The sequence below is a fragment of the Phyllopteryx taeniolatus genome, chromosome 2 (genome assembly GCF_024500385.1).
Source record: "Phyllopteryx taeniolatus isolate TA_2022b chromosome 2, UOR_Ptae_1.2, whole genome shotgun sequence".
Taxonomy (NCBI): domain Eukaryota; kingdom Metazoa; phylum Chordata; class Actinopteri; order Syngnathiformes; family Syngnathidae; genus Phyllopteryx; species Phyllopteryx taeniolatus.
In genome coordinates, this window is record NC_084503.1 from 35,956,589 (window position 1) to 35,981,405 (window position 24,817).

Sequence of the window (24,817 nt, forward strand, 5' to 3'; positions counted from 1 at the left end):
CAGTTGTTTTAACTTCCCTTCTCTAAAACTTATCTTTTTTTTTCAATTGAGTCGTACAGGTTATAAGTTAAATCAAATGATTTATCTTAGTCTCTTTTTTTTTTTTTTTTTTTACACACAAAAACCTGGCATTTGAACAAGGGCGTGTAGTCTTTTTGTGTCCACTATAGGCAAGGCGCGACAGTGTAGATTTGTTAACGAACAATGCGCGTGTGCCCAATTCCACCCTATAAGTACCTTTTACCACTAAAATTTGCGGAATTTGTTATTCTGCTATCTTTCTCAACATTTAACAATACAAACACACAAATAAATGCCCTTCTGAACCGTTGGGCTTGATGAAAACAGGACCAAAGTTACCTTAGCGTCCAATAATTAACCATTCGATTCCACCTTGAGGGATGTCGTTTTGTCAACAGTTATTGGAATAACCAATGAACTATTGGTCATTGCCTCATAAAACCAGAACAAAAAACAATGTTATTGATTCCATCTGCATGTAAAACACAATTCGGTTGCACAAAATGCTTCAGTCGGCTTCTGCTATGCATGATCCCTTGTAACACAAAGTACTTTTCTCCAGACGTGGGATTAAAACATGACTGACTGCTTCCCTGAATGATGTGGGCAGGTCATTGTGAGGATGATTGACACATGACAGGACCACTGTGACGGGTTGTTCCTGTTTAAAGGCATCTTTTTTTTCTGATTGGTTGTCCCAAAAGCAATTTCCTGTTCCATGTTTCTGTCTGCTAGCTGGCAGGTTCAATGTCACGTTGACTGGCTGTCACACGTGCACCCTCACCCACTGCCGCACACCCTCACATGCAGGCAGGCACGTACGCACATGCGCAATTGGACTGGGACCATTTTGAGTTTGTTTGATCAACTGGTCAAATTGAAATGTTGTCATGCTTGTCAGAAGGATATTATGGTAATGTCATGACATTGTTCGACTTTTTTTTAATCTATCTGTGTTGCCCATGGCACGTTTTTTTTCATAAGACCAAATTAGTAGGAATGTAACTATACCTGAAAGTTTGTCCTACCAACACAATGAAAATCGAGATCAAAGTAAATATTTTTTGTCTGCTGGTGTTAGAGCTAAGGTCAGAATTTTCTTTTTACTGCTAATGGTGCTTTATCAGAAATGCATTTCTCTGTAAAATTTGCAAATATTTTACATAAGTCTGTTGACTGTAATTATGACGAATATTGACAGCCAAACCTGTGATCTTGGTTGAAATGTGTAATACTCATTGCTAATGAATCCAGTATAAAAGGAAAGCAATTGAGCAGATCGTCATACATTGAATGTCCAAGCATTCCAATGTTTCATTTCCTTTCCTACCATCTTCCTCTCCTCCTGTACCTCAGTGCCTAAAGCTTCTGCAGTGTCGCTTTATTCAACTGGATGGTTTGTTATCAAGGAGTGAAAGGAAAAGCAATTAATAATATTTTGTTCCCCGCTGTCCACTACATGTCTTACACTCATTTCACCACAGTTGCCAGCACTAAAATTTAAAAAATGTTCTTATATACAGTAAAATCACAGAGATAGTCAACCATTTTAATAAGCAGCAGTTTTTATGCTAATTTTGAAAGGCTGATGGAATCGCTAAATGTTCACATCAAGTGAAGCCGTTCCAGACGTCCGGACCTTAACCTAATTTAAAAACCCTGGTTGCCAATTATTATATTAATGTGCTAATAGGATCACCGCTGATAATATGCTGAAACTATTATCCATAATATATTCCAGTCTAGTCAGCTCCCTATAGTATACTCAGTATTTTTATTTATTCATTTTTTTTTTTTTACTCTGGACACTTTTATTTTTATTTGGCCTTCAATTCCAATAAGACTGATGTATGTATAGAACCAATAAGTATCAAAACATAGTTTTACTGAAGTGGTTGTCAGCCTCCATTAATTCTAGTCCATTTTGAGACCAGACGTCACAACACACGCAGGTTGCGGGTTAATGAAATCAACAATACCGCATCATCAGCAAACAGAAGAAATACCAACCCAATATCCCTGCAGATTGCCCATCGTTGTTAATAACAAACAGCAGAAAGTCACACACACCCCTATCAGCAACCACTTCCCTGCTTCAAACAACTTGATTGCTGTGAGACCTGATACTCCCACAGAGAGGAGTGCACAGACATTCTACATCAGCCCAAAACACAAGGCGAGACTTTGAAGAATATCTGTTCACCTTGTAAAGTGAATCAAATTTACATCTTTGAGGTTAAGCAAGAATGTGACTCCTATTATAGTACTGTAAACATGGTACGCTTCCCCGGGGGAAACATACTTATAAGGTTGAAACTTGGTAACTCGGTCTGTCCTGATGTGCCACCTCTATTGCCACAATGATAGAAACTGACCAACATCATTACAATGTCGTAAACGTTATGTTTTTCCATCCATTTTCTACTGCTAAACCTGTTCATGCGCACAGGTGAGCAGGATACTAATCTCATCTGACTTTCAGCAAGAGCTGTGGTACACCCTGGATTGCTCACCATCTAATCAGCCTTGTGCCTCCCTCTTTCTCTTCCCAGGGTGCACTTAAACTGGACCATTTCCATTTTACCCTTCCTTAGCGCAGTTATCCCTGCGATTTCCTCGTGATGCAACACTGTAAAACGTTCCTTACATTGTGGCTTGTTTTAAACTGTGTTTATTTCTCTTATGCAGGGTTGCAGTTGTGGGAGGAATAATTGCATTGATTATATGGCATGTTTATATGCTCCACGACCTTGCATGAGCAAGTGTTTTAGTTATTTATTAATTTTTTTTTTATTCCAGCCCACCTCTTCCATCCATGCTGAGGCCAATGAAATGGACACAACACATAGCCCTCACACTTCCACAATCCGATCTTTGAGCGTGCCAAAGCATATCACCCATTTCAAAGTTGTCTGGAAAAAGTCAGTTGCTCTTTGAACTCATCACACTGCTCTGTCATTGGTTAAATTCACGTCACATTGTTTATGGACACCGTGTTTGTAAACTGGGTCTCTAATCCCAGCATTGCCTTGAGTTTGCCTTGGTCGTGTTTTGGCTTTTTTATTTTTGGCAATGTTTGGCAAAATGGTTTGCTGTGTGGCTAAAGACTGTTCCACTCATCCCGACGAGACGTGTGGATCCATCTGTTATCAAAAAGTCAAGATGACACCTGGTCAAAAAGTATACTTTTGGAAATAGTCAAGTGCATTGCATTACATTGGCATTATGTCAAGGTGGGTGACAAAATGGTGCCAGCACATCACTGTCCAGACGTCAACAGCTTTGATCCATTTTTAGTGTCAATGTGCCTTTGTTCTCTTATTTGGTCAGCTTTTCCTCTCCTTAACATTCTATGTTCCACACTCCAAATTATCACGTCTGTGGTTGATAATATTCCCTCCAACCTTTTTCCACTTCTATATAATGAATGTCTTTACTGTACCACTGCAAAAAAAAGGAAGATGTTGCAGCCAACAGGAAGGGTAGAGGCCAAAACAACAGCAGCTCGAGGGTACACTAGTAACATACTTCTCTAATTAGTTTATCACCAGTGAAGACAATTGTGTGGACAAGCTATGGGAAAAAAATCCTTATCCACCTGTTTCTTCTCTGCACCCTTCTTCTGTAGTGTCCGCCCCCACATCGCCTCCGTTTTTTTTTACTTGCTCTCTTATTTGTTATTGTCCCAACTCATTTACACTTCACAGCCACTGTAACCTCCCTCCTGAGGTTACTCCTCCAACCTCTCTCTCTCGCTCTCTCTCTCTCTCCCTCTCTCTGAGTCTATCTGTCTGTCTGTCTGTCTGTTGATTTAAGTGGATTTCCATGCCCTTGAGCTCAACTTCTCTCCTCGTGATCTCCTCCTCATCTACCTCTGCCTCTTTTTAATATATTTGCCACCTGACATTTATATCTGTTTTCCTACAACCTGCTTTATCACGACTGGCTTCAGACAGATCCGCACATCATTAGCTTGCTCTGCTCCTCTCTTTTCCTCCTGCAGGATCCATCTGTGGTGACCTCTCATTTGCATCTTCTTCTCAGTCCTCCTCCTCTCTGACCTCTAGTCGCTCTCTCATTCTAGTGTCAGGCGGCTGGTCAGTCCGAATGAATAATGGAGCAGATGCAGCATGTCTCTCCCCCATTTTTTTTTCATCTGTTTCTGTCTCCATTTGAAGCTTTGCTCTTCAATGAATTTGTTGTTGTTTGTTGACTATTTAGACATTATATTGAACTCCTTTCACCCTTTAGATGAAAGGATATTTAAACGTTGTGATGTTACATGCTTTACATTTATAAACTAGGGGGTATTGGACGACCAAATACAAAAGAATGGTAACAGCATTATGCCATTGTATGTAAAATCTTTGTTCACTTTTAGAATAGCTTCGGTTGCCTCACCCATTACATCATTTGTTCCACAGTCTACCACATGCTCTCATTTAACAGTTCACATACACAAACCCACTGTCCAATACGATTATGATGGTGGAGGCTGTCATGCAAACTTCCAGCTAGTAGTTGAGTGTCTTTCCCAAGGACACTTTGACATGGACTGCGGCGGACGACCTGATGAGTTCACTGTGATCATGAGATGGCATCTTACCCCACGCCAACCTCAGGGGCATTTAAATTTAATGGTTCAATTGTGCAAATGTCATTTCTTTTGAATGAGCTTTCCCAGTAAATGAAGCGAGAACCTCTCCGATGAGAAAAGTCGCATTCTCCCAGAAGTATTGCTGCTAGATTTTGCTTGGTAATTTTAGATGGTGGGGAAAAAAGCCTTCAAGAATTCTATTTACACAGAGTCAAAGCAAAGAGGGGCAGGTGGTGATCTGAAACGAAGCAAACATGCAAAAGGACGGATTAAGAAAAGACACACAATGCAACCTTAGTTTGAACCAAGCAGCTCTTGATCGGGCTAAACTTGAAACCTCACTTTAAAAAGATAAACACAAGTCGAATGATACATAATGTTCTTAATATCTGAAGTGGAAATAGGACGATGGTTATGCATTGCGCTATTTATGACTTTATCATCTGACCTCTATCGCTTGTCATTTTCACACTCATGATGGGCAGGTTGGCTCACGCCATCACACTGTTGACACAAATAAGCTTATAGAGGAACCCCTGCGGTGCGCCAGCTGGTTGTTTTCAATATTACTAGTATTATTTGGTGGAAGTTTCTAGTGGGGGAAAAAAAAAAAAGCTGTGCAGATTTTATCTCAGCAGGTGTACAACAACTCAGGATTTACACATCAAACATTCTGACGCTGTCACGGGCACAACCAGTGGTAGCTCCAGGGGGTGGCTTTTTAGCAAAATATATGGTTTCAAAATACTACATGTAGTTCGAGCAACCATTGTTAGCAAACCTACCTCCAACATTTCAGAGGTATGATGAGCCATAAAACGACACCCTTTTTAAGTTTATTCTGCGGAGTTGCGCTTTCAGTGCCAGACAATTTTTTTTGTATATCAGTGATGGGAACTTTCGGTAATAACAGCAAACAAATGAGTAAAGTTGAATGAGTTTGACGCTCAACTGAATAATGCACATTAACACCGAAACGCATCGGTGCATAGATCGAGTCCGAGCTGTACTTTGTCAGATGTGTCGCCGGCCACCTTGGAAAGCAAATGTTGCGGCCCACTGTTCTCCAACCGCTTGTAATGAGGAGGCACAATTGTGAATGAGATAAAGATCTGTGCGGCCCAGACCGGAAATGTGCCACTCATCAGACAAGACAACACATGAGCAAAACAGCTTTACTCAGCAATAATCATATAATATTTATCCTGGTCATATAGAAATACATACATAGATATTTCTATTTTAGCAAGCCTTTTTCTATTTTGTTGTTGTTGTATTATTCAAGGTAATATGAACCCTCTGTGGACCACCTGCCTCCCGGCACAACATTCTTGTTTATATGCAGTAGTAGATCTATGTGGTGCTGTTTCATATGCTGTTTCACATGCTTTTGTTCTCTTAACAGACATCGCCAAATCAACAAATGTCTATTTCTATATGGGTATGAAAATAACACTGCAGTTTGCTCCAGGCCTAATGTCATATGTGACATATTCCAGCTTTATGTGAAGAGTGACAGATTGTTTGACACTTATTATGCATTTTTCTTTGCTTGCCTCGAAGTTTTGTTCAAAGACTTAAGTGGGGCTCATATTTCAGCTGATAAAGCGTGCACAGGAGATAAAACATTTCTGGAGTCATTGTGTACTAGATTGCTACTGCCTTTAGGCTTACACAGTGGCAGCGCGGCACATTCGTTTTCATACTTGATATGCCAGATTTTCTTGAGCTGTCTTTTTCATTCCTTTTCTTGTGGACCTGATAACCTTCCCAGGTATGCATCTCTTATGATAAGCGCTCAATAAAGTTCTTTTAATATTTTCAAACAACCTCTTATTCCTGACCTGTTCCTTATCTGCATGCCACCATCTATCTACCTGTGGTAATATTAAAGGGCAGTTACATTGACTTATATTGCTCAAAGGAAGGTGGTAGACCATCGAATTTCAGCCAACGTGCAGTCTGTACATCACTTCATATTTTTTGAGTTATTCCACCTCTTTCTTTGTCTCATTTTTTTGTTATTTTTTTCTTCCCTGCCTGAATTGTCTTTGGTAAGGAAATGTGAGAGTAGCTGAAGCTGATGTAAGACTTACAATCGGCAACCGACACAGTCACAGCGGTGATGCGTTGGAAACCGTTTTGAAAGATGGGAACTTTTATGACTTTTACTATTTTCACTACAGTACTTATATTTTTTCTGTTATTTTCCAACTCTAGAAGCATGGCAGTGCAGCAGATAATCATTACCAATTTTGACACTGTCACAGATGTATTAATCTAAGAATATGTTTATTATTTTGTTTGTAGTTTACTAGGGTATTTAACAGCACACTGACATCTGTTTCTATTTTTCCATTTTTAAATGATGCATATTAATAGGGACCTCACATGATGCTTTATAGCTAGTTGTAGCTAATTATTTAGCTGCTTACCTCTACTGCACAAGTTTCATTTGAGTTTCACTTCATCATTCATTCATATCTGTAAGAGATGCCTCATTAAGGCCGCAGTTCTTAATAGAAAATGCAATCTACCAAGAAATGCAAATATCTTTCTATTTGATCCAGTCACAAAAAAATGTAAAAACTTTGTTAACATGAATCTGAAGTTCATTACCATATAATCTTCTATTTGTTTTGCTTTCAGGCTAACTGGTACAACCCTGCCTTCACCAGTTATTTCGAGTAAAAACTGGCTGCGGATACACTTTACGTCAGACAGCAACCACAGAAGGAAAGGATTCAGTGCTCAGTACCAAGGTATGTTCAACACACTGCTCCTCCATATGTGTCAGCTCCCCTCTTGTATGCACAATGAGACTAGAAAGCCTATAAAAACCTTACGGTGATCTACATCATGTTATGATGATGTACACATCTGGTCAGTCGAATAGACATAGCCTACAGGGAAAGAAAAATAGTCAACAAAACACATTTCACCAACTAAGACCGATCTTGCCACTGATATTGTGGATCATAATTTGTTTCGTTCACTTTAGTAGCACAGTATAGTTAGGTGACCTTTACAACGCAGGTTGTATTCTCTGCTCTGGATGTAGTCACACTGTATGCATTCTACACCTGGTGGAGATGTGCTTTGCATGGCTACCATGGGTAGACATTTTCATAACAAAATAGGGAATGTATTGAGCGACCACATGCAAAAGTCAAAAGTAAATGGGGGCTCACCTTTTCATTCACAGATGAAAAGACAAAATGCATGTAGGCATATGCTTGCGTTACTGTAATTGCATTTAGTACATATTGGAGTTTTTACTGTGACAGAAGCCTAAAATGAGAATGTTGTGGTTGCTTCCATTCTCTCCTATTGAGTGCTTGGATGGACATAATTTGCATATTAAAGTACATCTGAATGGATCAGATTAAGTGGTCTTTTTTTCCCCAGTGCATCAACATGTCCACCTCCAAATTTTGTTTTTACCGTTGCCTTTCCCTACAATTGGTCTTCATCATTATTATTATTATTATTATTATTTTTAAATTTCTCTGTCTTTGTCTGTCTCGTCTGCGTCCATATAAGTAAGAAATATGGCTTTGCACATTGAGTATTTCTCAGTGGAATGCAGCCTTGTTGCACCACAACACGTTATTGTTGTCCTCTGCAAAGCAGTTCTACAAAAAACAAAAAATACAAAAGCAATGAATTTCAGTGCTGTTTTCCAACTTTTCACTTTCTTTTTGTCCTTGCTAGTCCTAACTTTTGTTTTAATCTTGTCTCCCTTTGTATGTCCTAATTTTTCATTTGCTCTGCCTTTATAGTTATTGCCATGTTTGGGATGGATACACTTTCCCAAATGCACAGACATTCACACACCTGCCACAGCAATAGCTACAAACACACAATCTAATGACATAACACCTAATCCATATTCTATCTACCTATTTAACAACATTATGGGAATTTTTGATGCAGCACTTATATTGGATCTCATCGGGTAGTGCTGATGTGTCTAATGCTGTAGTCAGTGATCATACTGGTTGGTGCACTAGCTTTTGGTCGGATCAAGAGTTTATCAGCAAAATAAGTTTGAACCAAGTTTTTTCATTATAACCCCTTTTCTGTAATAAAATGAGCTGCATTTCCTTTCATTCCTGCAGTGAAGAAAGCAATAGAGTTAAAGTCCAGAGGAGTGAAGATGATGCCAAATAAAGACTCCAGTCACAAAAATGCAGTCTGTAAGTATAATCCCCCCCCGACCCACACACACACACACACACACACACACGCACGCATGCACACACGCACACACACAAATTGTCATGTTGGACAACAGTTCCATTTTTAAAACAAAAACAAAAACATGGAGGCGTTTTGTGGTTCGTGTCATATTAAAGATGAGAAGAGACAACTGTATAACAAATGGTAGCAATTATATAACAGAGGTGAGTTTGTCTTTTAGTCTTGTAAAACACAAATACAGTATTGGAAATGCATACATTCCAAATAGCTACTTTAGATTGATGTACGATACTGGTTGGAAATGTGCCTCCCACTTCCTTCCCAGAAGAAGTGTGGAATCTATTAATAGTTGTGTTTTGACATATTCCATTTGATACCAAATGGTAGCTTATTTACACACCCAGCAGTTGCAACTTAATGGAGCTGTTTCCCTTTAAGCCAGTGAAAGGAAGTCCAATATCACCTCTCCCTAAGTTGCATTTATGGTCTCTATTACCTCCTGGGGGAAATATCAGACCTCAGCCTGCTCCACAATGTTTATCATCTTGTCCATAAATAAGTCTGTTTTGCCATTTGGTCCTTTGCAGGTGGTGCAAAGTGTTTTTTTTTTTTTTTTTTAAAGACCTTTTATGTGGAAATGAGCTGGATGCTGTTTGTGATAATGACCCAATGGGAGCATTGACAGACTAGCAAAACAGCTAAATCAGAGGAAAAAATATAGATAAGAGAAAAAAGTTCCGCATTTCTCCAGCGAGGTTTTAAACCACTTGTTATAGTGCTCTGGATATAAATGCATCGAACATTAGCTAGACCTGATAAATCTCTATAAAATTTTGATTGACGCTATTAGAGAGGTCAACAGTTAGCAATGTTTATTATTGTACTTGTAGTGATTTATAAATACGATTAAGCCGTTCCAGCATCTCCCCAAAAAAACAAAAAACATTTTTGCAATGTGTTTTTTAAAGGAAAACATCCATCCCTCCATCCATTTTCTACCGCTTATCCGAGGTCGGGGCCAGTAGCTTTAGCAGGGACACCCATACTTCCGTCTTCCCAGCCACTTCATATAGCTCTTCCGGGGGGATCCCGAGGCGTTCCCAGGCCAGCCGAAGGACGTAGTCTCTCCAGCGTGTCTTGGTTCGTCCCCTGGGTCTCCTCCTGGTGGGACGTGCCTGGAACACCTCACCAGGGAGGCGTCCGGGAGGCATCCGAATCAGATGCCCCAGCCACCTCATCTGGCTCCTCTCGATGTGGAGGAGCAGCGGCGGCTCTACTCTGAGATCCTCCCGGATGACCGAGCTTCTCACCCTATCTCTAAGGGAGAGCCCGAACATCCTGCGGAGGAAACTCATTTCGGCCGCTTGTATCCGGGATCTCGTTCTTTCGGTCACGACCCACAGCTGTGACCATAGGTGAGGGTAGGAACATAGATCGACCGATAAATCGAGAGCTTCGCCTTTCGGGTTAGCTCCTTCTTGACCACAAGGGATTGATATAAAGTCTGCATCACTGCAGATGCTGCACCGATCCGCCTGTCGATCTCCTGTTCCATTCTTCCCTCACTCGTGAACAAGACCCCAAGATACTTGAACTCCTCCACTTGGAGCAGGATCTCATCCCCGACCTGGAGAGGGCACGCCACCCTTTTCGGACTGAGGACCATGGTCTCAGATTTGGAGGTGCTGATTCTCATCCCAGCCGCTTCACACTCGGCTGCGAGCCGCTCCAGTGAGAGTTGGAGGTCACGGCTTGATGAAGCCAACAGAACCACATCATCTGCAAAAAGCAGAGATGCAATACTGAGGCCACCAAACCGTACCCCCTCTACGCCTCAGCTGCGCCTTGAAATTCTGTCCATAAACGTTATGAACAGAATCGGTGACAAAGGGCAGCCTTGGCGGAGTCCAACCCTCACTGGAAACGAGTCCGACTTACTGCCGGATATGCGGACCAAACTCTGACTCCGGTCGTTCAGGGACCGAACAGCCCACATCAGGTGGTTCGGTACCCCATACTCCCGAATCACCCCACACAGGACTCCCCGAGGGACACGGTCGAACGCCTTCTCCAAGTCCACAAAACACATGTAGACTTGTTGGGCGAACTCCCATTCACCCTCGAGGACCCTGCCATGGGTGTAGAGCTGGTCCACTGTTCCACGGCCAAGACGAAAACCACACTGCTCCTCCTTAATCTGAGATTCAACTTCACGACGGACCCTCCTCTCCAGCACCCCTGAATAGACCTTACCAGGGAGGCTGAGGAGTGTGATCCTCCTGTAGTTGGAACACACCCTCCGATCCCCCTTCTTATAAAGGGGGACCACCACCCCAGTCTGCCAATCCAGAGGCACTATCCCCGATGTCCACGCGATGTTGCAGAGGCGTGTTAACCAGGACAGCCCCATAACATCCAGAGCCTTGAGGAAATCTCATCTCATCCACCCACGGGGCCTTGCCCCCGAGGAGCATTTTAACCACCTTGGTGACCTCAACCCCAGAGATAGGAGAGCTCGCTTCAGAGAACCCAGACTCTGCTCCCTCATGGGAAGGCATGTCGGTCGAATGGAGGAGGGGCATTCTCACCACCGGCTCACAATGTACCGAGTCGAGGTCAGCAGCGCTCCATCTCCACTATACACAGTGTTGATGGTGCACTGCTTCCCCCTCCTGAGACACCGGATGGTGGACCACAATTTCCTCGAAGCCGTCAGCAACCACCAAAGCTGCATTCCACTTGGCCAGCCGGTACCCTTCAGCTCCCTCAGGAGTCCCACAGGCCAAAAAGGCCCGATAGGATCCCTTCTTCAGCTTGACGGCATCGGACACCAACGGGTTCGGGGATTGCCGCCACGACAGGCACAAACCACCTTACGGCCACAACTCCGGTCTGCCGCCTCACCAATGGAGGCGCGTAAGATGGTCCACTCGGACTCAATGTCCCCCGCCTCCCCCAGAACATGAGCAAAGTTCTGTCGGAGGTGGGAGTTGAAACTCCTTCAGACAGGGGATTCCGCCAGACGTTCCCAGCAGACCCTCACAATACGTTTGGGCCTGCCACATCAGACCGGCATCTTCCCCCACCATTGGAGCCAACTCACCACCCGCCCCTCTCTTCACCCGAGTGTCCAAGACATGCGGCCGCAAGTTCGATGACATGAACACAAAGTCGATCATTGAACTGCGACTAGGGTGTCCTGGTGCTAAGTGCACGTGTGGACACCCTTATGCTTGAACATGGTGTTTGTTATGGACAATCCGTGATGAGCACAGAAGTCCAATAACAGAACACCGCTCGGGTTCTGATCGGGGGGACGTTGCTCCCAATCACGCCCTTCCAGGTCTCACTGTCATTGCCCACGTGAGGATTGAAGTCCCTGAGCAGAACGATGGCGTCCCCAGCGGGAGCGCGCTCCAGCACCCCCTCCATTCCACGTCCCTATAGCCAGCTTCTGTCGCCGGGGATCGGCTCACCAAAGTCCCCGCCTTCGGCCACCGCCCAGCTCGCACTGCACCCGACCCCTATGGCCCCTCCCACTGGTGGTGAGCCAATGGGAAGGGGGACCCACGTTACCCTTTCGGGCTGTGCCCGGCCGGGCCCCATGGGTGCAGGCCCGGCCACCAGGCACTCGCCTTTGAGCCCCACCTCTAGGCCTTGCTCCAGAGGGGGGCCCCGGTGACCCGCGTCCGGGCAAGGGAAACCTGAGTCCATTTTTTTGTCGTCATCATAAGGGGTCTTTGAGCCGTGCTTTGTCTGGTCCCTCACCTAGAACCTGTTTGCCATGGATGAAACTGCCAGGGGCTTAAAGCCCCAGACAACTTAGCTCCTAGGATCATTGGGACACACAAACCCCTCCACCACGATAAGGTGACGGCTTGAGGAGGGGTAAAACAGCACCTTATAATATTGTACTGTATTTAATGAAACGTACTGTTCAGTTAATATCATAATTAAATAGAATGCAAAGAATTAAACAGTTGCTGCCACATTTTTTGATTCAATTCATTGAAAATTGTGAAGCTTTTTCTGCTGTGCGCCTCTTGGCCACCTGGAGGCAGTATAATACAGACATGGAGACACACATGAAGAAGAGATTCATAACTGACTCGGTAAAATTGCAATATTATGAATCATTCTTAGCAAAGATAAATAAAAAATATGCCTGTGAGTTTTGCTATATTGTCTGGCTACATCTGTTGCTCCAGTGTTTGTGTTAGAATATCTGTTACTGAAAGGGTTATAAAAGGGTTATGAAACAGATGCTATTCATTAGCCCATCTATGGTGTTTTGCATCATTTGTCCGCATTTGGCTAATCGGACTATCACAAAGCTATGTTGTTGTATTAAATCAATCAATCAGTTAAGTTGTATTTATATAGCACTTTTCATACATACCAAAATGCAACCCAAAGTGCTTCACAGAGATAAAAATAGCCAATTAAATACACGTGTAATTCTCTTTGTTTTATGTTTAATTTGACAATAAACAGCACAAAGCCATTTAAAAAATATATATATATGTTCTCCATCTACCAAATACTGCTTGTTGTGAAGTGATTTGATTTGAGTTCACTGCCACCATACAGCGCTCAGTTTGCAAATTTCTACTCGCAAGTCAAAGCAAAACATTGTCTAAATGACGGCTTTTATCAGAAAAAAAAACTGGTAAGTCTGGTCACTCGTATCTCAAGGCACTCTTGTATCCATAAAAAAAATAGGACTTATACATATACAATACTATACCAATTACAAGGAAGTAATTTACACTTTATTACATTATTTTAATAATAACTAATCATCCTTTTCAATTGGGTGGTTGCTATGGGACACTGAAACAGCATTTAGGTCATGTGAGTCATCGTTTTTATTTTCCAAAAAGGCCAAGATCATGATTCAAGTGTTCCTCAGCTTTCACCTTCATCATAAAACTCTCATCAATAAATCGGTCCATTTACATGCTCAGTCAAGCATGTGCTGCTGCAATTATCATTTATGTGTGCGCGTGTGAGCGGATGTGCATGTGTGACTTAAATATTCGTCAATGTGATGCCTGGTGAGTAGTTTAGATTATACAGAGGCACCCTTGTGTCATGACTCTCATTGCATGTTTCCCTTCGGCAATATAGTAAATTTATTATGGTAGAATACATAAGAGACTTGGAGAAAAGTGGCACTGGATGTCTATTAAATATATATGATACTAATGTTTAAAACTAACTGAGCTCAGCACAGCCGCAAGAAGTCAGTTAACCTTATGACTTGTGAAACACTTTGCTGCACCTGCCCCATGGCTCACGGACCATTGCTCTTTGAGGATTTCTGTGTAATATTTAAGTAACATTACAACGATCTCCACTGTGTCCTGCATGTGTTTTAAAACACACCCCAAAGTAACCATTGCACTAAATTACAAATGCAAAGAAGAAAACATGCTTGCTATCTGTAATAATGTGGCGCCAAAGAACGAGGATAATAACGGTTAAACGTGTTGTCCAGGGATGCTTCAAGCTTCGTGCAGCCCCGGAACAAAATGAGGAATTTAATTTCTCACTCTGGGATCGCTGCTCATTAAAACAAATATTAGCACTGTTGTAATTGAGATGAAAACTGTATAAATAATGCGTCACACACTGGGTCAAGCGGTCTTCGAGATTACCCAAACATAGTGCATTGAGGTCAATAGAAAACCATCACCATTAAAACATTCCAAAACAGAGGACAAAGTCAATTTATTTTTTGTTTTGGTCCCCAAGCAGTATTTGAATAGTGTACAACTCCCTGTGGTAATATTTTAGCTGTATAGCAAACCATGTGCAGTATTTATTGTGCAATCTTTATATAATTTATAGTCACTATATCAATGCACAGAATGAAGATGATGAGTTTTCGCCATCAATAGAATAGAGTTCATATTAATCATAATCTAATAGACTATAACAGCCTTCAGCCTACATGGTCCAATATAAGTGTAGACGAAGAGTGAGAGTAAGTGTAAAAGTTGAGGAGTGTCGTGTCACATTAATTTGTGATTCCAAGGCTCACTATTGATTCCATTGCGTGTATGATACTGACCAAATGAATCTAATGAGGTGATGTGCTTTAACGACAAATTTAAGAATCATTTTGAAAATAATAGACATAGCTAATCTCAATAGTATCTAAACATCTCTGTAGAAAGTGTTTGCAAATTATGGAACAGATAACCAGGATATTGACCACAAGCCAGTTGCATTATGTTGACACATATTACGATGTTCAAACGTCTTTCGACATACCTCCTAATCCATGACGTAATCAATCAATAATCTTTTTAATCTCCTTGGTTCGCCTCTATAGCTTCCTTCTTTTGGACAATTTGGACATGACATTTGGACAATTCTGCGGCACGGTGGCCGACTGGTTAGAGCGTCAGTTCTGAGGACCCGGGTTCAATCCCCGGCCCCGCCTGTGTGGAGTTTGCATGTTCTCCCCGTGCCTGCGTGGGTTTTCTCCGGGCACTCCGGTTTCCTCCCACATCCCAAAAACATGCATTAATTGGAGACTCTAAAATTGCCCGTAGGTGTGACTGTGAGCGCGAATGGTTGTTTGTTTGTATGTGCCCTCCGATTGGCTGGCAACCAGTTCAGGGTATACCCCGCCTCCTGCCCGATGACAGCTGGGATAGGCTCCAGCACGCCCGCGATGGATGGATGGATGGATGGATGGATGGATGGATGGATGGACAATTCTATGCTCTCTTCTGTTCCCAGTGCATAAGCAAAGTCCATAAAGACATCCTTTGATGAGGGACGAAGTTTTTAATGTATTGAATTTTTATTTTGTGTAGGTGTAATAACCAGGTGTTTTCTTCCATGCAGTTTACTTTATTGCAAATTACTTTCAGTGTGCATCTGTGTTTTTATGTGGGCATGAAGTGGCTTGTGTGTTCCATGAGGAGATATGACTGCAGAGATTGGTCTTGGGCCTGACTGACCTGTGTGTATGAGACAGTGAAGGGGAAAGAGATGACAGAATAGTTGAGAGGCACCCAGCGCAAGAGAGCACATCTACAAACTACAAATAGAACTCTTCTCATCTGGTCGCTACCTGAAGAACAGCTCAAAAGCTCTTCACAGAAACACCTTCAGACAGTTTCGCACAAGCTCTCATGCTGCCTTGCTCCTTCCCCATCTCTTGCCAATTTTGATGATCGTTACCTCCGCTAAGGAGGTAAAACATATTTCATTGTTATTTTTAGCTTGTTAGGACTGTGCAAAGCTCCGGCAATTTCGCCGAAACTTTGTGGAGGGTTGGGATGATGACAATTTCAATAAACATGCAAATCCAGGACAGTATAACATTGGTAATCACATTTTTTAAAATAACATTTTCCTGGATTACAGTAAACATAGTGAATGAACGACAGGTAATAGAGGAAAGTCATAAAACCTTTATGCACAACTGAATTGAACACAACACTGTTTAATTAGACAGGAACGAAATGAATAATTGTACTGTACTGATGCCAGAGGACAACAAATGTTAAGATTCAAAGGATGAGCATCAGAATAAATCGTTGTATTCCTGAAATAGCACTGGCACCATTGGGCTGACTTAATGTTCTAAGAAGAATCCCAGCCATAGAAAAATCCAATAAAGTAGCTACACGTGTCATAAATATATGTTACTACAGCTACTACCACTCAGCAGACAAGTTATTTTGTGGTGACAATAAATACTCAATGGCATCCCACAAAACCACATCCGTTGTAACCACAGAGCACCCATCCATGTTAGTACTCCATAGTTCTTCTCTACTGATCTTCATTGTTCATCTAATGCTATCAATCATGAGATGATCAGGTCAAATCAGTAAATGTTGTTTTCAGAGCTTTTCAACAGATCTTCAACTGTCAGTAATTGATGTTATCTGTGCCATGGTTATCAAAATTTGCCGGTGATGGCACACAAAATTGTGTTCTTGGATTCATTTATAGAATTTTGTGGGCGGTATAGAGCACCTTTGGAATTATTTGTATTGGTCAGACACTTCTTTAATAGGGTTATGGTTAACCTTCCAGTTAATTACTACTTCCATTATGTCAACATTTTAAACCACCAAAACGTGTTAATGAACATTATACAACTTGTATTGATGTACTTTGGAGTAGCGATTCAGTCCACAAGGACTTCCTTTCTGACCTTGGGTTTTGTACCAGAGGTTCAGATGGTGCTGACAAAAATGACAGTAAATTGTACTAGTTGCTAGAAACATGCTGGGTTACTTACTCGGTACTCCTCCCAGCATACCCTTGAGCCAGGTGACCTCAAGCCCTTCAAGGTTCTTAGGGGCAAAATACCATTTGTGCAATGCTATCACTGTAAAACTTCACTCCATTAGTGCTAAGGCTAATGCATATAGAATCATGTTGTGTATGTGGGATTATATACAGTAGGACGTATGTGAGAATTTCCCCCAAGTATAACAATTTGCTCTCATTCCGCTTCTTGTATTTAGGTTCCACTTTACAACAATATCCTATATATTTGTTTATGTAATAGGATGTAGTTTTCTTGACTTTGAATGGCCTCTCTGCGTGGATATGATCATCTAAATTCATCATGCCCCATACTCATTTCTTCACATTTTCCCAACATAATTTGTGTTTTCAAGGTGAAAAATTGACAAAGTCGCCTGGAAGATGAGCACTACGTGTCATAGTGTTTCTTTAAAACGCTTGATGGCCAAAAGAAATAAATCCATTAATCCTGCTGCTTTGGCAGCAGACAATGGTTCAGTAAATAAGGAAATAAATAATAATAAAATCACCATTTAGTGGCCCATTAAATTAAAGTAAAACACATGAAAATTCAACATTAACCCACGCTTAATAAAATCATTTTTTTTAGTGGCCCAGTAAATTGAAATAAAAGAAATGAAAATTCAACTTCACTGCTGAAATTGTGGCGGGACGGTGGTCGACTGGTTACGGAAGGAATTATACTCGTATCTCAAGGAATTATATATATGTATATCCATCCATCCATCCATCATTTTCTTTACCGCTTATCCTCACTAGGGTCACCGGCATGCTGTCTTCGGCTCCGACTATCTTCGTGCGAGAGGCGGGGTACACCCTGAACTGGTCGCCAGCCAATCGCAGGGCACATACAAACAAACAACCATTCGCACTCACAGTCACACCTACAGGCAATTTTAGAGTCTCCAATTAATGCATGTTTTTGGGATGTGGGAGGAAACCGGAGTACTACCCGGAGAAAACCCACGCAGGCACGGGTGCCACATGCAAACTCCACACAGGCGGGGCCGGGATTTGAACCCCGGTCCTCAGAAGTTGTGGCAGATGTTCTAACCAGTTGGCAATCGTGCCGCTATATACATGTATATATACTCTCTAAATCCAATTATTGATTCTTACGTAACAATTATTACTGATCAGAGGTGAATTAGTCTACTATCCGAAATCAAATGGAATGGTGATCATATTTTGTAGGTTTAAACAGGTGGAGTGTTATTCTGGTGTGAGTTTTCTGCAACATACGTACAGTATCTGGAGACCAAAGAGAAAATCACTTTCTATAATTTCCTGAAGAGTTGAGGGTAAAGATGAAAGGTCTGGTGAAGGCACTTTGAAGATATGGAAACGACATTATGCATCATAAGCTTGTATTTCAATGTTGAATGGTCTTTTAAGTGCAAATACAGGATTATGTCAGTTTGAGAATTTTTGTCACCGGCCCAGCTTTTTTTCTGTAACAATCTCATGTTGTTCGAATGAGCTTTATTTGGCAAATGAACCTTTGTAAAGCATGCCAATGAATGTCATTTGAACATGTGTGAGGTGAAAGGGATGAGAGGAATGTGGCTGAGAGGGTGTGTGCGTGTTTTCAGGATGTGTGTATGCTTGTGTAATGTGATTTTGGAAAGAACATCAAAACCACGGTAGAGCTGCAAGACAGCTTGTTCTGTTTGCATCATATCCCACACAAACATACAAGTATACAAATTGTCGATTCACTCGCAACCCCAAGCACACAAATCTGAAAATGACCCATTCATTTTTTTATGCCTTGCTTTCTGAAAGTTTCGCATCCCTGTGTACATTTCAGCTAACGCATGAGTGAGAAAAGGAAGTTTAAGAAGTAAACTTACAAGTGCTAAGTCCCATATTTTGGGATTTTGGGTCATACATAGAGTGACTCTCTTTGTCATGGCGGCACTGTGGTCTACTGGTTAGCACATCTGCCTCACAGTTCTGACGACCGGGGTTCAAATCCCAGCTCCGCCTGTGTGGAGTTTTCATGTTCTCCCCGTGCCTGTGTGGGTTTTCTTCGGGTACTCCAGTTTCCTCCCACATCCCAAAAACATGCCTGGTAGGTTGGTTGAAGACTCTAAATTGCATGTAATTGCAATGTGAGTGTGAATGGTTGTTTGCTACTATGTGTGCCCTGCGATTGGCTGGCGACAAGTTCAGGGTGGACCCTGCCTCTCGCCCGAAGATAGCTGGGATAGGCTCCAGCACGGTACAGAAGCGGTACAGAAAATGGATGGATGGATGCTTTTGTCATACGAGTGTCCAGAAAAGGCCCTTCTGACAGCTACTTCTGTTTGACCCAGTTGAGTATCCACTTTGTCCATATTTGGCTAAGACCTTTCCTCTGATTGGTTGCCTCTGTGTAGAAGACCCACTTGTGACAGCACACGTGTTCGTTATGTTGACAGCGCTGGCTCGGAGAAGAGAGGGAGGCGGTGATCTTCGCTAGTGACATAGAAAAGCTCGAGAAATTTGAATGACCTGATTTCAGGCCTCTCGGCAGAAAAACATCTGGAACGCAGGAATGCATGGACGATTTTAATTAACTTTTCAAATGTTTACAGAGGCACCATAAAGTCAATATTACATCCCAAATACTAGAAAAACTTGGTTTGGTAAAATATGGCACCTTTAAGAAAAAACATCCCCTCTATTGCATTATTGTTGATGTTGTTGCTATTATTGCTGCCATTCTTTTATTATTGCTGTTATTGTTCTTCTGTTGATGCAGTGATCAATTTTTGACCCCCTGCGATAGCAAGAAGTGAAACCCGCTGTCTTGCTCATTTACTTAAAGGCGGAGTTTTCAGTTTTAAAACTGATTGCAAGATTGGAATGTAGCCTCACTTTACGAATCCCTCCCACCTTGAGACTTTGCATGAGACGTGCAACGTAAACAAGCCCACATTAGCCACGGCTGCTACGTTAGTAGCGTGACTTTGTAATAATCAAGTGTTACAATATCACTCTCACGCTCTATTTTCGTAGACAGGTCGTTTTTCCTTGGGTGCAGTGGTTTCTTAAAGATAAAATTGAGGTACAAGTTGGGGCCAGAGAAGGCTGATTATTTTAAAGATCATTTCTCCCTTGTATTACTGTCAGGTTATACTGACAGTTTTAAACAGTATGACGGAAAAAAAAAAATTAAAATAATCGTAAATTCCTCCTTTAAGAACAGCAACACGTAAAAAGAGCAAATTGTAATGAAGACATGGTTTATGCTGGTTTTCCTATACACATTTGCTTGTTTCTTGATATTGTTCAGAGAAGCAATTTATCCAGTGATTATCAACCAAATCATGACATATTTCCATATTATAATTAGAAACTTGATTACTTATATACATTGATTTATTTTTCAACATTTTGTTGAAGAGTCAAGCTATCAAAGATACCCTAAAGCAGGGGTGTCAAACTCTTTTTTTGTTTCGGGCAGCATTGTAGTTATGATTTCCCTCAGAGGGCCGTTAGAACAATGAAACCATATAAATGCTTAATCATCACCAAAACATAGTACCATTACGCAGCAAATTGAGGGAGTTCTGAAATCAGAAGACAAGGATAATAGTTTATTCAAGTATTGTTTAAGTTACTGTAGAATAAGGGTTTGGTCACAGAAAAATGCAATATCTCAACATTATTGTTTATTATTATCACAATTTGGAATTTGGGTACAGATTTGAGCAAAAATCACGGAAGTTGACGAGCATGATTTGCTTTCGCGGGCCACATAAAATGATGTGGCGGGCTGCATCTGGCCCCGGGCCTTGAGTTTGACACCTATTCCCTAAAGTATAAATGCCACTCAGTTGTAGCCTATTTTGCCATTTTTTTTAAAGGATAAAGGCTGGATTCATTTTAAGAGTACTTATATTGGGCAGGCTGACTCACCGTCACATTAATATTTTGGCGCCATTACTGAAGTGTTCAAAATAGCTGTGATTTCCCTTCTAAGATTTGTCAAATGTCTCCTGAAAAACATTTGTTCATGCTCGTCAATTCAATAAGTTATTCCATCTTCTACTTTTAGCTGGGGACCCAAACTCTTCTTCTATGCCTTTTGTGGACAACAAGATGGGGTTTATTTTGAATTTCAAGCACAGGCAAATGTACTAAGATACTTTCCAACACAGCATGTTCACCATGACTTCTGGCAGACGAAGACATGCCCTTTGACTGCTACCGTCATGTTGGCTTTTTGGCAAATATTTTATAGCCTTCCATATTGCTTTTGCTTTGAAATTGTGCGTGTTTGTTTACTTGAAGGCAGCACACTGAGGTAAAGACTTGCACGTGTGGCTCACAATCGAAAGGATCCGCGTTCGAATCTAAACTCATGCCTACCTGCACTGTAAAAAAATGATTTGGATAGTGGTAAATATAATAAATGAAAATCATCTAAAATGTACGGTATTATTTTAGATAGGTAAAGTACCCTCAAAAATTAGGGTAAGTTTTACACTACCTATTTGACAACAGTGTTACCAAGAAAAATGGAGTAAAATCCACCTAAAAGCCATTGGTACTACAATATGCATCACGTGACGCATGCATGCCACACTAATTGGCTGACGTGTCATCGGCTCATCACCACAAAATGGTGTCGCCCATCAGTGACAACTGATCACTCTGATTGGTTGTTAGCTAGCAAATCCGCATAAAAGCAAACAAACGACGAAGAAGAATGCACTATATGGTAAAACAATCTTAGCTAAGCATTGATCATTACTTAGATTAGTTTCTGCTTGGATTATGAGTGTGTCAAGTAAGGTTAGCAGGCTATATGTGCGTTTCATTTCATTAAACCGTGTTAGCAGGCTATATGCGTATTTCATTTGATAAAACTGTGTGGTAAACGTTATCCAAGTTTTGTAAGTATTTTATCGCTATTGAATTAAGGTATTGTTCACCCCAAATGTTTGGTTTAAATTTACCCAATTAAATTGGCTGCAAATTGTTACCCTAAATTTCTTGGGTAAATTCTATAGGTTGTTTTTTTACAGTGTATGTAGAGTTTGCATGTTCGCCCCATGCTTGCGTAGTTTTTCTCGTCCTCCCACATTCTGTATACATGCATGTTAGGATAATCTTGAAATTGTCCATAGGAGAGAATATGAGTTTAAATGGTCATTGGGCTCCATTTGGATGTGCGCTACAATTGACTGGGAACCATGCAGTGCGGATCCCTGATGAGGATAGGTGGTGAAGAAAATTGATTTAAAGTGTGTTTTATTTTGTTTTAATTGGTTTAATAATGTCAAAAGGCTTTGTTCAGTGAAGATCTGAAGTATCTCAATCAGTAGGAATGTTTTTTGCCAAAAAAGCCTCCCTTGTAATTGAATGTTACAGTTACACTTTCAATTATCTTTATTGTCATTTCAAACAGCTACACTACATTATTCCGCTCTCTGTTAATGCTAATCAATACATTACACTGAACAATGCGCTAAAATGGTGTGTAATTAAGCATGCACACGTGACAGTCTTGCTGTTTTTTGTTTCTCAGTGAGTCAAAGTGGCCTCGCTGGAGATGTGTGTCCAGATCCTGGTGTCCCAGAAAATGGCAAGAGAATGGGATCTGCCTTCCAGTGAGTCCAGTTTTCATTCTATTCCAAACATCCTCAGATATGGTTGATCTGATCTGTCTAAGGAGCATTTTCTGTTAGAAATAGGTAATGTGTATGTAATAAACAATCCTCAAAGGTGTTTTACAGAAAGTTCTTTTGTTTGCTGACTGCTAAGCCAAAATTAGTTGTGGAAATTATCTTTCCACAACATTCACCCATTCGTCTTCTCACTTTTGTAATCATTTTATTCATGTCAAAACAATAACCCTATAGGTTTTGATTTACAGTATACTATCCAACGTAACAGGGCCGAGGACGGTGATGTAAATCACGTACGACACGTTGCCATTTTGTTACTGCCTCCCGACTACCTTAGTATTTTTGTGATTGTTGTGAGAGGGAATAATGTGTCAGAAGAAGGTGATTGGTGCAACCAACATGAAGGGCTAACAAACAAAGTCATTTGATGACTCATTCTCGAGATGGTGTGTCAACTAACACCAAAGGAGACAATTCATGATCTTATTGTATGATGCAATTATCGTCAGAGCATGGCATATGGACCTGATAATCTTGTCTTGTAATTACCAGAGACTCTAGGAATGTTTTTTTAGGCCTAAAAACTTTTAAATGATAATCATCCTTTAGGCCTCCTGCTGTTCTTCACTGCCATTAGTTACTATGGCTGCACATATGTAATTTGACTATTATTGGAGTTTGTGAGCTTGTGAAAGGTCATTACCAACGCGCATGCATGTCATAGATGTGTTGGATGTATTTGGGGTGCTTATGCGTTCGTATTTAATTATTATCAAGCACTGAGGAACTGCAACTGTGATAAAGAATGGAGAGAACAAAGAACATTGTGCAAAAGAAAACACATTTTTTAGGCTGGGAAATTGGGGATAAAAGAACAAAGAAATTTTTCAAAAAAATTGCCCTTTTCTGTGGCTTCCCCTTGAGGTTACTTCAAACTGAAAACATGCCCATGGTGAAGATGTTCCAAGTTACTGTTTTCCTTGTTCACGTTCACATTGCATCACAGTTCATGAAACTAGGATACTATAGTTTTATAGCGGTATAGATTTTTTATTTTTTTTTTCATGCACAGAACACAGTTGGAGCATGTTTATATTGTGTGTGTTTCAAACAGTGCTGAAGATCTCAGCACTGCCCTGATTTAGTGGAACGCGTTTCATGCTAAACATACATATACAGCATCATAAACAATTGAAGGATGCTCTTTTACGGTTTTGATGTGTTAGTCCTACAGATTGATATTCAGGAGTATCTCCAAATTATAGTCAGTCCACAGGTGTGAGTATCCATTTCCTCAGGTTTTATTTTGTCGCCTCCAGAAATGGCCTTCTTAGGTTTGTAGTTATTGCGTCACTTGTTACTTTGGCATACTGTACGACTGACTGGCTGCAAAGCATATATATTTTAGATATGATTTTAAAAATGACATGTGTAATGCCAGTATATGTTCTTACCCGAGAGTAGGGAAAACCTTTTTGAAAAACAATGTGTAATATTTAATTAGTTTTATTGCATTTTCCATTTACCACAACTTTTTCTCCTATTGCTGCAAATTTCATACCCACATACATGTAATTTGCACATAAATAATGACCCAATTATGCATGCACACAGAGAGATGTGTTCACTATTGAGTGTTTAACAATGGGGTGGAGCCTCTGAACAACGAGTAGCTTGTGTAGAAACTGGGCCAGGAGGTAAACTGTTGTGTCTTTCAGCAGGGAAGAGACATTGAGCTTCACAGGCAAGACATCATGTGGACTTGTGCTGACATGCGGCTGAATGTCCCGCTCACATGTTAAGACAGCAGGGTGTCTAAAACATTAGTGAACTGAGAGAATGATGAGAGACAAGATACAAAAGTACTAAGAACTAAGACAAGCGACAGCAAAGGAAAACAGGCAGTAGCACACCAAATTAAAATTAAAACCACAAGTGAACAATTACTAAATATTGTAGTTGTGTGCAATTTTTCTCAGAAGGGACATAAAATGTATTCAGGATTGAAATTGTGATTTTTATTCAAAAGACATTGTTTCTACAGTCTAACTGACAAGCAGTGGCAGTCCTA

The 24,817-nt window shown here is 41.0% G+C and overlaps 1 protein-coding gene across 2 annotated transcripts in view; it reads left to right on the top strand.

Annotated features, from left to right (window-relative positions):
- Positions 1–24,817, top strand: part of LOC133474361 (CUB and sushi domain-containing protein 1-like) — a 570,296-nt gene that overhangs the window by 331,815 nt on the left and 213,664 nt on the right. For both annotated transcript variants that reach the window (XM_061765990.1, XM_061765991.1), the window contains exons 6-8: positions 7,268–7,380; positions 8,740–8,817; positions 22,647–22,728. In XM_061765990.1, coding sequence (XP_061621974.1) covers positions 7,268–7,380; positions 8,740–8,817; positions 22,647–22,728 — 273 coding nt within the window. The remainder of the gene's footprint in view (positions 1–7,267; positions 7,381–8,739; positions 8,818–22,646; positions 22,729–24,817) is intronic.